The 14,286-nt window shown below is 39.2% G+C and overlaps 1 protein-coding gene across 5 annotated transcripts in view; it reads left to right on the plus strand.

The window, feature by feature from the left end:
• The window catches only part of ehbp1 (EH domain binding protein 1), a 278,859-nt gene that overhangs the window by 190,387 nt on the left and 74,186 nt on the right, over positions 1-14,286 (plus strand). For 4 of the 5 annotated variants that reach the window (XM_088351022.1, XM_088351024.1, XM_088351025.1 and 1 more), the window contains 2 exons: positions 8,403-8,553; positions 12,945-13,160. In XM_088351022.1, coding sequence (XP_088207148.1) covers positions 8,403-8,553; positions 12,945-13,160 — 367 coding nt within the window. The remainder of the gene's footprint in view (positions 1-8,402; positions 8,554-12,944; positions 13,161-14,286) is intronic. The other variant, XM_088351026.1, reaches the window with a different exon arrangement.

Raw genomic sequence — 14,286 nt, forward strand, 5'->3', positions numbered from 1 at the left:
GTATCCCCCCTGTTAGTGTTGGTAATTGTAGTTTTCCCATAAAGTTTTGTGCCATGTAGTTATCCAAGTCCTTTTCTGAGTCATTGTATAAATCTTTATAATAATCTGCAAATGCTTCTGCAATACCTTTGGGTTTTTACCAAACATTGTTTAGAGATTTGATGTTTTATTTGTGATATAATTCTATCTGTTTGGGCCTTTTTAAGTTTGAAGGCTAGCATCGACTGGCTCTATTGCCCGTTTCATAATATCTATCGTTCACAAAATGCAAAGCCCCTTCTGCCTTATTTGTCAAAAGTTCATCAATTTGCTTCTGGTTGTTTTTAATACCTGTAATCTGGATTCATTTGTGTTTTTTATGTTCTTCTTCTAATTCCTTAATCTTATCCTCCAATTTTTTGGTTCTTTTAATCGGGTTCGTTTCAGTCGGGAAGATGTTTCAATTATTTTCCCCCTTATTACAGCTTTCCCTCCCTCCCATAATATTGATGGAGAAACTTCACCGTTGTCATTGTGATGGAGAAACCTCAACGTTGTCATTGATTTGAAAATATTCCTTTATACACTGTTTTATTTCCTGTACTACGTTTTTATCTGAGAGGAGAGATACATTCATCCTCCAATACCTAAAATGTGGTTCATTGTCTAAACTTAATTTCAAAGTAATTGGAGCATGGTCACTTAGAGTAATATTCTCTATACCACACTCCACTACTGTATGCATATGTTGTTTTGAAATGTAAAATAAATCAATTCTTGAATAGCTGCAATGAGGGTTTGAATAGAAAGTATAGTCTTTAATTTGGGGATTCTTCTCCTTCCATGGATCTATCAATCCCAATTCTTTAGTTATGTTATTCAACATCCTCGACCTCTTAGTATTTGTTCCATGTACTGATGGATACTTGTCCACTTTGCCATTTTGTACAGTGTTAAAGTCACCTCCTATAAGTAACATTCCCTTCGCACAGTTGGTTATTACCTTGGCTAATACTTGAAAAAAATGTCCCTTTTTCCTCAATTGGTGCATGAACATTCATTATTGATATTTTCCTACCGGCCATTGACCCTATCATCATTATATATCGCCCCAGATTGTCCTTCACTTCTTTTTCGCCTTTAACGCCACCCCTTTTCCAAGTAAAATTGCTACTCCCCTTATTTTACCATAAGAGGCATAAAACACCTGGTTAACCCATTCTCTTTTTAGCTTCTTATGTTCAATCTCTGTCAAATGTGTCTCTTGTAATAAGGCTATTGAGCTTTGCAATGTCTTGAGTTGATTCAATATCTTCTTTCTCTTGATGGGGTGGTATAGCCCATGTACATTATATGAAACAATATTTAGATTGCTTATGATTTATATTGAGTCCCACTGATTTTTGAAGCATACAAAAACAATACATTAACTACAAACACCTCTATTGACAAAACAAACCAACTAACTAGCAAACATACTTACAGGCACACTTAATACCCCACCAAAAAGAAGAAAAGAAAAACACCCAAAAAACAAAAACACATGTCTTCCAAGAGTCCAATCAGAGTGTTGTGGCTACCCTCCTGGAAATATGCACTCAGTGCATGAACAACTTTTGTACAGTTGTCCATAGTTATAACTAACTAAATATTTTAGTGTAGCTCTATACAAAAAAAACAAATATTGTTTTAATTTAAAGATAATAAATTTACTTACTTCTAACTTATTGAATACTTAATAGAAAGGGTAGAAATTGTCCTTATTCCTTCACCCCAAATTAGAATTTAGCTTTGTTTTGTTCCATGAGAGCTTGTAAGTCACCTTCTGTGATGGGGGTGTTCCTTCGCCCTCCTCTCGTTTCGGTCACTGTGGTCCAAATGTTCTTTGACAAAAGCATCTTTTGAAATGTCTCCGTGTTGTCTTCTTCCACTTCGATCCCCATTTCTTTTAGCAATGGTGCTGCCTCTGTCAGTGTAGAAAATCTTTTTATTCCTGCGTCCAAAAACATCTTTAGCTGGGCGGAATATGGGGATTGTGCCATTACGTTTTTTTCCTTTAGCTTTTTGATGACGTCCCTTACTTGTTTCCTCTTTTTTTGGATTTCCGTGGTGTAGCCTTGGTTAAAGTAAACGGTCTTGCCTTCGTACGTTGTTTTCTGTTTCCATGCTTCTTTCATCACGGATTCTTTCACTCTGTAGTCAGTGAAACGTACGATAATTGCCCGTGGCGGTGCTTTACCTTGAGACTTGCTCACCAGTGAGCGATGTGCCCTCTCAATGCGCAAATCCATATGTCCCGTTGTCGGAATGTTCGACTTAACGAAGTTTGTTATGAAGCCGATTGTGTCGTTCGTCTCGGCACCCTCCGGAATGCCATGTATTCGAATGTTGTGCCGTCGTGATCTTGACTTCAAGTCCTCACACTTTGTTCCTAGTTTGGCGTTTTGTTGGAGCAGGAAGGCTGTGAAGCACTCTAGTCGTGTCGCTTGCTCTTCCGTGTTAGCACGTAGCTCCTCCATGCGTTCCACCCTCAGCTCCAGCAACACAGTCCGCTCCAGAAGCTCTTCGATGTTTTTTTCAAGTCTTGCCATGGCAATCTTGTTCTCGCTGGCTGCTGCGGTATGTTCTTGCCTTAATTTACGGATCTCATTGAGGATGGCCGAGTCGCGTCCTTCGTCGACCGATGACATTCCTTCTTCTCCCTCGATCTTTTTCTCCTTAGCGCCAGTTTCCTCAACAATGTTTTTCTTTGATATGAGTTACAAATTGTACCCTTTCTGTCTTTCTCCTAGTAAGTATTACATTAGTTTTTAGTGGTTTTTGCCAGAGCTACTTCCCTTGCTGCTGTCCACCTCATAGCGCCACCGGAAGTCGTATAACAACCCATGATTTTTTAACAATTTATTTTTGTGATACAGCTGCAAATAACTATTTGAACACCTGTGTATCATCTACAATTCTGACCCTGATAGACCTGTTAGTCCACCCATTGGAAGTCCACCTGCACTCCATGTATCATCCTGAAACAGATGCACCTGTTTGAGGTCGTTAGCTGCATTGACACCTGTCCACTCCATACAATCAGTAAAACTTTAACTTGTAACATGACAAAGACCAAAGAGATGTCCATAGACACCAGAGACAAAGTTGTACACCTCCACAAGGCTTGAAAGGGCTACGGAGTAATTGCCAAGCCGCTTGGTGAAAAAAGGTCCACTGTTGGAGCAATCATTAGAAAATGGAAGAAGCTAAACATGACGGTCAATCGCAATCGGATTGGAGCCCTATGCAACATATCACCTCGTGAGGTCTCACTGATTCTAAGAAAGGTGAGGAATCAGCCCATAACACAACAGGAGTTTGTCAATGACCTGTAAAGAGTTGCGACCTCCGTTTCCAAAGTTACTGTAGGTAATACACTAAGACGGCATGATTTGAAATCATGCATGGCACGAAAGGTTTCCCTTCTTAAACCAGCACATGTCAAGGCCTGTCTTAAGTTTGCATTAGACCATTTGGATAATACAGAGGAGTCATGGGAGAGATTTTTGTGGTCAGATGAACCCAAAATATAACTTTTTGGTCATAATTCCACTAAGCTTGTTTGGAGGAATAAGAATGAAGAGTACAATCCGAAGAACAACACGCCTACATTGAAGCATGAAGGTGATAGCATCATGTTTGGGGGTGTTTTTCTGCACATGGGACAGGACTAGTTCACTGCATTAAAAAGAGGATTACTTGGGCCGTGTATTGTTAGATTTTGGGGAACAACGCCCTTCCCTCAGTCAGAGCATTGATGATGGCTCTTGGCTTGGTCTTCCAACACGACAACAACCCGACGCACACAGCCAAGAAAACCAAGGAGTGGCTCCGTAAGAAGCATATCAAGGTTCTAGCATGGCCCAGCCAGTTTCCAGACCTGAACCCAATAGAAAATCTTTGGAGGGAGCTCAAACTCCGTGTTTCTCAACGACAGCCCAGAAACTGACTGATCTAGTGAAGATCTGTGTGGAGGAGTGGGCCAAGATCCCTCCTGCAGTGTGTGCAAACATGATGAAAGACTACATTAAACGTTTTACTTCTGTAATAGTGTTGGAATTATATACATATATTTATCCTACAGTTGACATTAATATGTTATAAGTGTTCTCAGCCCTTTTTGTAGAGTTTTCAGTTTGTAAGCTGTTCTTCAAGGCCATGAGTTGTTTATTGTACAGTCTGTCTCACATACCAATGGATGCACCCGGACCTGGAATAATCTGTGCATGCAATAACTCAAGTTGTTTTTCACCAAGAGCCTTGAAAGAAGAAAGGAGGTGTCCAGGACAGAGGCCAGCTGTGATCATCGGGTGGAAAGCAGGTTGTGCGAAAGAAGATTAATTAACTCCGCGTAGCAACAGTCAGACAGCAGTCTCAACTAGTTAGATAGAACCCCTCCCTTCAGAAAGTTGAGACTCATGTACGATAGGGCGAACCTTAATAAAAAGAAGGGAGAGATCGGAGATTTCTTCAGAGTGATTTGGGAGATTGGCGATATACATCTTCGATCCTCTCCTTGCAAGATATCTAAAACTGATCAGATTCTCTGTCTTTTATTTCAGAGCGTTTTATCATAAATGTTGGGGACTTAAACCTAACAAATAGCTAACAAAGGCTACTATACGAAATATTAACATTCATTTTCTCAGGTGTTCAAATATTTTTTGCAGCTGTATCACACAAATAAATCGTTAAAAAAATCATGCATTGTAATTGCTGGATTTTTATTTTTTGTATTTCTCTCTCACAGTGAACATGCACCTACGATGAAAATTTCAGACCCCTCTATGATTTCTAAGTGGGAGGAATGGCAATATAGCAGGGAGTTTAAATACTTATTTTCTTCACTGTATGTGTGTATATATATATATATATATATATATATATATATATATATATATAAACCAGCTTGGTGGCCTTGGGGGTATGGCGCCCGCCCCGAGACTGGGAGGTTGTGGTTCAAGCCTCGGCCGAGTCATACCTAAGACTTAAAACATTGGTACCAGTTGCCTCTCTGCTTGGCGTTTAGCATTAGGGGTTGGAATTGGGGGGTTTGGTCACCTAATGACTCCCGACACCTCAGTTGGGTTGAGCGAGGGACTGGGAATATCCTCCTCTGAATCAATCTCCTAAAGAGTCAGAAATGACTCTAGCCACCTCCCACTAGGGGGATATGGCTGTGGTATATATATAATATATTTTTCATTATAATTTTTTAATTTAAATTGAGCGGTCTGAAGTAATTGTTATTGCAAAAATTAAATGATAAGGTAATGTTTTCAAAGGGTAAATTGAATGGGGAGCACTTACTGCAATCAGAAATGTAATTCTACCCAACACCTATGATGGTCAGAGATTTGTATCAAAAACTAATAAATTCGCAATTTACTCACAATCAATAAATCTTGTTATAATGAATGCTCACGCGAGATTAAAAATCTCAAATTTAAATCACATATATTGTTGCGTCTCTGCAAGTGATTCACACATCTCTTTAATGGTACAGCAAAAATTGATAAATTGGCTTTCTAAGTCCTTAAAAAAAATCCTTGAATTTGGCCATGTCGGTGCATGCATTTCTTTATTGTATTTTTATTTTACTTTCTTCTGGCATCTACTCTGCACCACACAGTAAACTTTTTTTACACAAGTAATTTTCTTCCATAACTTTTTCCCTCATTCTTTGTCTTTTCTCGCTAGTGTGTGTTCGCGTGTGTGCCCGTGTGTGCGTGTGTACCATTATCTCCTAAAAGGTCTGTTCCCATCTCCCTTTGGGCATCCCCTTGGGCACACTCACATACACACACTCAGAGTGCATTAAAGTTGCCTGCCTTGACAATACATCCCTATTGTCCCTGTCACCAACAATGGCTACAAACAAACAATTGACATGGAAATGGAGAGATGTAGCTCATTAGCGGGGTGCTGCTTGTTTTGTTAATGGATAAATGGGAGCTTCGCTTGAATGGGTGGGCACTTTAAAAAAAAAAGCAGGGGATAAAAAAAAAAAACCTGCTTCAATATGGGGAAGCCTGATTAACAGGAAAACATCAGTTCGAGGAGTTACTGAGAGATGAAGTTACTTTGCTAGTTTGAGGCACTTCTAGATGAGTGCAAGACAGGCATAAAATGGTTGGTTCTACACTTGGACGTTTAGCTCTAGTCTGAATAAGTGATGTGTCGTTCGCAAACTGCCTCTATGACCCAGTTCTTGGAAGTTGAAGTTTCCCATTTTATTTGCGAGGACTCGGGTGGTGGAGAAGTTATTTTGGCGGATCCCAGCCCCCGCTGCGCACCCGATTCTCTGTGTTTGACGGCGCTGGACACTGTTGCCGCCGAACGCAGTCCGCACTTGCCGAACAGACACGTGACACATAAAGCCTGTCTTTTGCAACGAAATCTAAGTTAAATAAGACTATAAATGGAGACAATGAACAACGATGGGTGGTTAAAAAAAATCAGGGAGAGAAAGGCTTGGCCTGACTGCAACGTACCAACCTGGCCAAAAAAATTTGGATTGCATCTCGGCTGAAAGTGGCGGACAAAAACATTTTCCGCTTACAAAAGGCATGCTCGCTTCAGAGTTGTCCGACCCTTTGCAATTGTTGACCTTTCGCTATTAAATTAATACTTGTACAGCTCTTCTCTTTAAGTTTAATGGCTGTTGGAGAGATAACTTTGGTGGGTTACCGCCCTCTAGCCAATCATAGCTGACATTTAGACGCCAATTTGTAATCCGATTGGCAAAGACAACAGCTTTCTCGAAAACTGATATTGCAGGACACGGCCTTCAGGATTTTTTTATTTATGCTTTCGAGTAGATATCTGAGCCTAGCAACAACTACTGGCTCGTCACATTGGGTATTTGTATATTGCATTCTTTTGGCTTTATTATTGTACTGTTCTCAGCTCAGGGATGCTGCTGGAAATGTGAATTTCCCTTCGGGGATGAATAAAGTATCTATCTATCTATCTATCTATCTATCAAATGTGCTTGGTAAAATGCTTATATTGGAAAGCACATATCTGAAAGCAGCCCAACCATGGACAAGCAATACAATCAATCGGACAATTTCGAATTATTGAATAAATATTGATGTACAAAATATAAATAAGATCACATGATTCCAATATTTTTTAGGCCAGCAAAGCAGACTTTGCATGCCGTCTAAGTCCATCACTGATGAAATGCATTGTGGTAGATTTGTTGTTTTTACCTTTACGGCATAACTGCCATTTAAAATAAAAGGCATATTGATGTGTGCTCATCAGCATGATAGTTATTTATCTGCCATTTACGTGTTTGCTCTCACAGCGTTTGTGAATGTGTTTGCAAATGCGTAAGTGTGTAAGTGTTATCAGTTAAATATGATTGAATTGCAATCGAAGATGGCATCTCTGACACGAGTCTGCTGACAGTGGCTCAATATGTATTTGTGTGCGTTTGCGTATGCCAAATGAGTTCATTCTTATGAGGTTTCCCTTAAATACATTAAAAGTTGTCGATGCTGTCTGTCCCATCAATTATGTTGGAAATTATTTCAAGTACCGTACTTCCTGCACTATAAGGTGCAACAGATTATAAAAAAAAATAGTATTTTTTCATACATAAGACTCATGTAACTGAGATCCCAGTAAGCTCTACCATATGTATTTGTGTGCTACCATAGGGCTCTTTATACACTTATGGTATATATTTGTGAACTATTGTGATAATGAGAAGTTTTATTGACTTTGTCATCTGTGCCTTGGTGGTCTAATGGTATGGTGTTGGTGCTCCCCCAGCTACTACCCAGGTTTGAATCTCGTTGCATAAAGCTTTTTGTGACTTAATGTTTTTCAAAATGTTGAAGTTAATTGATTCATCAATCATTGCACAAATACGGTAGTGCACTGAAAATCTTGGGTAGCATTGCAGACCTATAATTACTGTATGCAGTTCCAATCTTATCCACCGTATTCAAGATTTAAGATAGTCTTTAATGTTATTATTATAAAATGCCGATGAAATTTTGTCTGCAGCCTCGGTGTATTGTGTTTACTAAGGAACTTTAAATTTACAAAGGAAATTGACATTTTGAGAGGTTTCCAAATAGGATATAATGAAAATCAAAATATACAGTATTTATAAACAAAGGAAAGGCAGCGTACATGAATAAACATTTATTTCCAAGATGAGTTGTATAAGGGGCCCCGGTTCATTATGAGCCTTTCCTAATCTCTGGCCAAATTAGGGTTTTTAGGTGCGCCTTGTAGCCCAGATATATAGTATTTGTTTTGATAAGTACATTAAAATATCCAAAACTCAAAAATATGAGCTTCGGAAGGTTGTCAGGCGACATAAGTGATTTGATGTAAATGTTTGTCAAATGTTTGTGCAGGAGCGGGATGCAGAACGACGTCGTCAGCTTCGTGAACGAGCCCGGCAGCTGATTGCAGAGGCTCGGTCCGGAATCAAGATGTCTGACATGAGCTTGGATGTTTCGGCCAGTAGCACATATAAGGGCAGCAAGTCTTCTAGCATGAATAAAGGTTAGGAAGCATTCACACATACATGCAGGCTACTGCTCTTAGTTGTGCAACAGATCATCAGTGGGTCAGTTTACATACAGGGAATAAGCCGACTGGGGTCAGAATTTGTATTTGTGACCAAATTGAATTAATTACATGCCTAGTGACAAACTGACCACCTTTTTATATGGCGAAAGCAAGCAATCCGCCCGGCAGGGCAAAGTGTGTTTACAAGCTGTGCTCAAAAGTTACTTGCCAGAAGCATGGACTCACACTATAAATGTATGGATACAACTGTGACATTTTTATTTTGGACACAGAAAATTTAAATTATATCAACCAATACACACGAGGCTTGTATAAAAAGGTTAGCCAGAGTTTGTGTATCATTGTACTACAATTCCACTGTTCTTTGCAGTTTCAACAAAGAAAAAAAACAATTCACGATTGAGAAACAGGAGTTTGTATACATGCAGAAGTAATCCGAAAATAAAACGACAACCCCACCCATTGCAATCCGATTTCTACCAGTCTGACTAATAGTATAACCGAATTTCTGAGGTCCTTTACGCGGCTTTATCGGAATACCTATCTCAATTGCCTTGATGTAAACGTACCCATTTTCATCTTATTTTGTGTCCACAAGATGAAAATTCCAAAGCTGTATCAATACACATATATTGTTAGTCCATGCTTCTTGACAGCAACAGCAAGCAGTTGGCAGGTAAAACTTGTAAACACATGAGACAATGAAGCACTCTTCTGGAACAAAGAGGAAACCAGCATGGTTCTCACTTGATTGAGGTGAATTAAACAATATTTTATTAAATGTCATAAGTTAGGTGTGGAACCAACGTATGTTTGCGTAATGAGGTTGCTCGTACTTCACCTGTCTGAGCGAAATGCTCGTAGACTTCTTGTATAAAGGCGCCTTATGTAAAGCCACGTACACGTGCACCAAAATCCAATCATGATGTGAGACCAACCCTGAGTAGTCAACTTGAAATGGTTGGGTTAGTGATAGTCCTTTTATTTCCTGATTACTCGTGCATGTTATACTCATTCGAACCGATTTCTTGTTTGTATTTGAAGCACCTTGAAATTTCACTAACTGGAGTTCAATTCTTATGAACAATTATGAGCAGGAAATGACAAAAGATTTGTCTGAGGTATTACCCTGAGCACAATCTGTTGTGCTGTCAACGAACCCTCTGGCACCCAAAGGAACGGAAAACAGCTAATTTCATCCCGACGGAACAGGGGATTTTGAAGTCCGAATAATTTATCTGATGCTTGGCTATGGTCTGCAGGTTTTATCATAACTGGGAGTTTTCTGATCTGTTGCACCTTTACATGCTAAGCTAGCACCGTAAGCGCATATTGCCTGTACGCTCGCTCCCTCAAGGGGTTCCGCTAATCCTTAGAGAAAAACAAAATGGTATTTTATTCTGACCACAGGTCTAGATCACTCAGTAATTGTTAATCAACACAACATACTGTGTTCCCAGTTTAGCCTCCAAATAGCCACCCTGTCTAATAGCACACTTGGCACACTCCCCGCTGCCTCCTATTTTTCTGCAAATGACGTTTTCATGACAATTTAACCAAAGTGTTTATGTCAAACACGTTGACAAGAAGCCCTCTGTTGTTTAGGAAAAATGATGGACAAGTGAGATTTCATCAATTATTTTTAGGATCAAGGAAAATTGTGTGTTTTTTTTTTTTTTAATATTCATATATATTTGGACGTTATTAAGAAACGTTTTCTAATCATCACTTTAGGCAGTACGCGGAAACTTTTCAGATTATATTTGTCCAAATGATTAGTACATCGTTGGTTCGTTGTATCCCTTATCCACTAGTTTTATAAGGGCGCCATTTTCTGTTGTGTCTTGGGCAAGTAAGCCCGGTGGCACCCATCCCTCTCCAGGCCAACATGTTTCTACCTAGTCTCGAACCGGTAACCTACAGTCAAATAATACGTTTTTTTAGTTACCATATTTTCCTGACTAAAAGGTGCATTCAAAAAACCCAAATTGGTCCCTGAAATTTGAATGTGCGCCCTATAATCCAGTGTGCCTCATATATGTTATTGTATGATGACTTGTTTACCTGACTGCTCATTTTGCACATCTGGTTAGCTGCTCCTCTTGCACTCTTTGCACTACTGTATAATACTATACATAGCTATAAATTATTTAGCATATTATCAGTACTTCAATACTCTAACTCAGTACAACATTTATTTATATCTGTACATCCAAGAAAATTGTGCGGGTCAGATGTATCGACATTTCGTTCTGTATACACGTGTACAAGAATGACAATAAAGTATATCTGAATCTGAATGGCAAAAATTGGAAATGCATACTGGTTTGTTGTCATATTTATACAATTATTGATCAGTTGATATTTGACTATAACAAAATAACAACTATAGATCTACAAATACCATAGAACAGAGAATTGCAGTTGAATGAATGGTCTTCATTGTCAATATACAAAAGTATAAATTAAAGGGCTTCTCCCCTCAGTGTAAAAAAGCAATGTAGACAGTGGATGTCTAGCTGCACACTAGCATCAGGGATCCACGGGTTGAGCTAGGTCTCTATGATGATTACAGGTTTAGGTCATCAGTCTCGTTGGAAAGGAATCTGGTGTTGGTGAGATACAGGATAGGCAGGGGTAGCTTAGGAGAGTAGTTGGCCAAAGCTGTAGGCTGGTGCTGGATCCTCGGTGTTTTCTCTCACGAATCAGTCTCTTTTTCGACCCAATAACATTCTATGGAGAACCCGATGGTGGTCAGCATTTATTTGCTCTCTTCTGGCCTTCCTAACAGTCAAGTTTAATTTATGATTCTTTTTTCAATGTAACTAGCCGCTACAATACTAGCCGTCGCTATGCTTCGCAGTTTGTCTTGGTTGTCACATAGACTTGTGCGCCTGCACTGTTGTTTGACTGACAGCTTACACCAGCTTGCCACAGGTGCACACACACCTCCACAACCTGATAGCATTTGCTGTGTGCCGTCGGCTGCAGAACACAATGCATGATACGCTGATATCAATGACAATGAAGACCATTCAATTGAAAATCTCCATTGAGGGATTAGTGTGTATGTGTGTGTGTATATGTATGTATGTATATATATATATATATATATATATATATATATGGCTGAAAAATTTATATCAGTCTTGATAAAAGTTTTAGCATTTTCACCTTACATAAACTTTTCTTTCAGAGAAGTAAACAAAATAGGCAAAGCGAATTAGGAGCACGGCAGAGGATGGCTCTTATTGATTTGTTTGCTCCTTCAGCGTCTCTAAATCGCACTAATTGTTTATCTCATTAAACATGTAGTTGTGGAAGAATAAGAAAATGAAAGAGGACGAGGAAGGGGAGGAGAAGTGCTGTGGGCTGCGTTACACAAGGCCTGCCGAGCAGAACGGCTAATCCCGGACTTTCTCGCTCTCTCTCCCTCCTTCAATTCAACTTTGCCCAACTCCCTCCACCTTTCATGATTTTTCCTGCAAAGAAACTTTCTAACTCCAGCGTCTTTAATTAAACCCCAGCCACTTGGATGCACGCTCCACATCGCAGCTAACAATTTAAGCGAGGGGGGGAACTAAAAGCAAATACAATTATTGTTTGTCATCACTTATCATTTTCAGGAAGTGTTTATAGTTATAAAACTAGCCATCATAGTTAACTCCAATGCTGTACCCACATGCAATTGCCTGAAAGTCAACATTGAAATAGTTCTACCATAAACCTGTCTTCAAAATACCATGGAAAAGGGCTACAATGAGCTGATAATTGTTGCAAAATTGAAAAATCACCGTATTTAACGCAATATAAAGCGCACCAGATTATAAGTTACACCCCCAAAAAAATAGTCTTTTGTCATATACTTTACATACTTAAGGCGTACCAATGTTTGGCAATTTGGGTCAGCGATGATTATTGATTTGATCAATCATTGCACAATCATTGCTCAAATGTGGTATTACTATAAAGCCTTGTTTGGAGATGCATTCCTATAAATACTGTATGAATTTCCAATCTTTTCCACTGAATTCTGATATTTTTCCGAGGCGCATCGGGTCATATGGAGCACTTACAAATTTGGGACCATTTTGGGGTTTTTAGTTTTGCTTCATAGTCCAGAAAACATGGTAAATACCACTTCTATTTGTCACGCATGATATGAATCCTTTTGAGACAATTTTCACATTGCTAAAAGATTGGGTCTATATTCATAGACCTAGTTAAATTTTCCTGAACTTTAGTTTTAATTTTATCTATATTTTTAAATTTAGTATCTTGACCTTTCACGCTTTGTGTCACTTTCTAAGGCTTTAACTTTTGTTTCCACTCATCTTATTGTGCTCTCTTGCTAACACCCTTAGACATGTGGGATGATGAAGAGGAAGGTTGCCATGGAGATGATGGCCTTGATAGTAAAACGCATGAGGACTTGGACGTGGAGGTTGACTCTGTTGACAACACGTCGTCCACGTCTGCACTGCCTGCTTCACCACTGGAGCCAGCGCTGCCAGCTTCATCTAACTACAGCCCGCGGCCCCTCGAGCTTACTAACCCAAGTTTTGAGCTAAAAGCCTCTGGTAAAATTGCTTGCTGTCTGTGGTGCTGCATGTTTGACTGTTTGACGCTTTTCTTCAGTCGCAGGCTCTGCATTTCACACCTAGGCCTTCAGTTCTGCTACATCTGAGTCATTCCAACTTTCAATAGCCATTTTATAGCCGTCACACCTTTACAGCAGCTACAGCTGTGACACATATAAAAAAAAAGAATAAAGCCCAAATACATTTGCAATAATATCTGGGAATGTATTTATATTTGTACATAAAATCCATCCTCTTCACTTATTAGTGGACAGGTGGTAAGGTAAATTTGTGTTTCTCTTAGCAGAGAGAAAGAAGCTCCACGTCGTTTCTTTTGTTTTTGGATCAAGCACTTTTATCGTGTCCCCTAAATAAAAGTTCCTGCTTGCCCCAGTTGTAACAGGCTTTCTAGTTTAGGAGTTGTCCCACCTTTCTGGATGATGTCCGGCTTTTTATGAAAAGTCCGTCTTGAAAATGGCTTTGACAGTAAATCTGCAACAAGCCATTGTGGGTTGACTATTATGTGAAAACCTAAACACTACAATATATTTACTTGTGCAGCTCGGTACATTCTGTTTGCTAGTTTTGGCAATTACAACCTGTCAATAGGCAATCATATTTCTTTAATAATGGTCAGCACCTGTACTTTGGTGCATTACCACCCCTTAGCCATTGTTTGTGAAAACGCTGACGTTTCCCTCCACCAGCTAGAAGGCCCTGGTTTTGCAACTCAAAAACGGATTGGTTAAAGCAACAGCTTGATCGACACTTATTCTATGGTACATTGCCTGCGGAACTGATTGTGAAGGCTTAAGGTAGATTTTTGACCCAAATATCTTGGTTAATATGAAAACACACCTAGAACCAGCACAACCAGGGAAAAAGAAAAAAAGGTACTTGACGGACAATTAGAAGTTATTTATTCACAGACACAATATAATTATCAACTCATGATTTTGATATTTTTAGCTCAGCAAAGAAGGCCTTGCAGGTCATATCAGCCTGCCACTGATTTATTTCATTAGTACACTTTTTTTCCCCACATCAACGACTGAACTTGTCTTTTTCAAATGTAATATAATTTGTTTTGATAGTTTTCCAGCCAGGAAACAACATACAGGGTTTC

This window comes from Urocampus carinirostris, chromosome 13 (assembly GCF_059441175.1).
Source record: "Urocampus carinirostris isolate Australia breed hairy pipefish chromosome 13, RoL_Ucar_1.0, whole genome shotgun sequence".
NCBI classification, from domain to species: Eukaryota; Metazoa; Chordata; class Actinopteri; order Syngnathiformes; family Syngnathidae; genus Urocampus; species Urocampus carinirostris.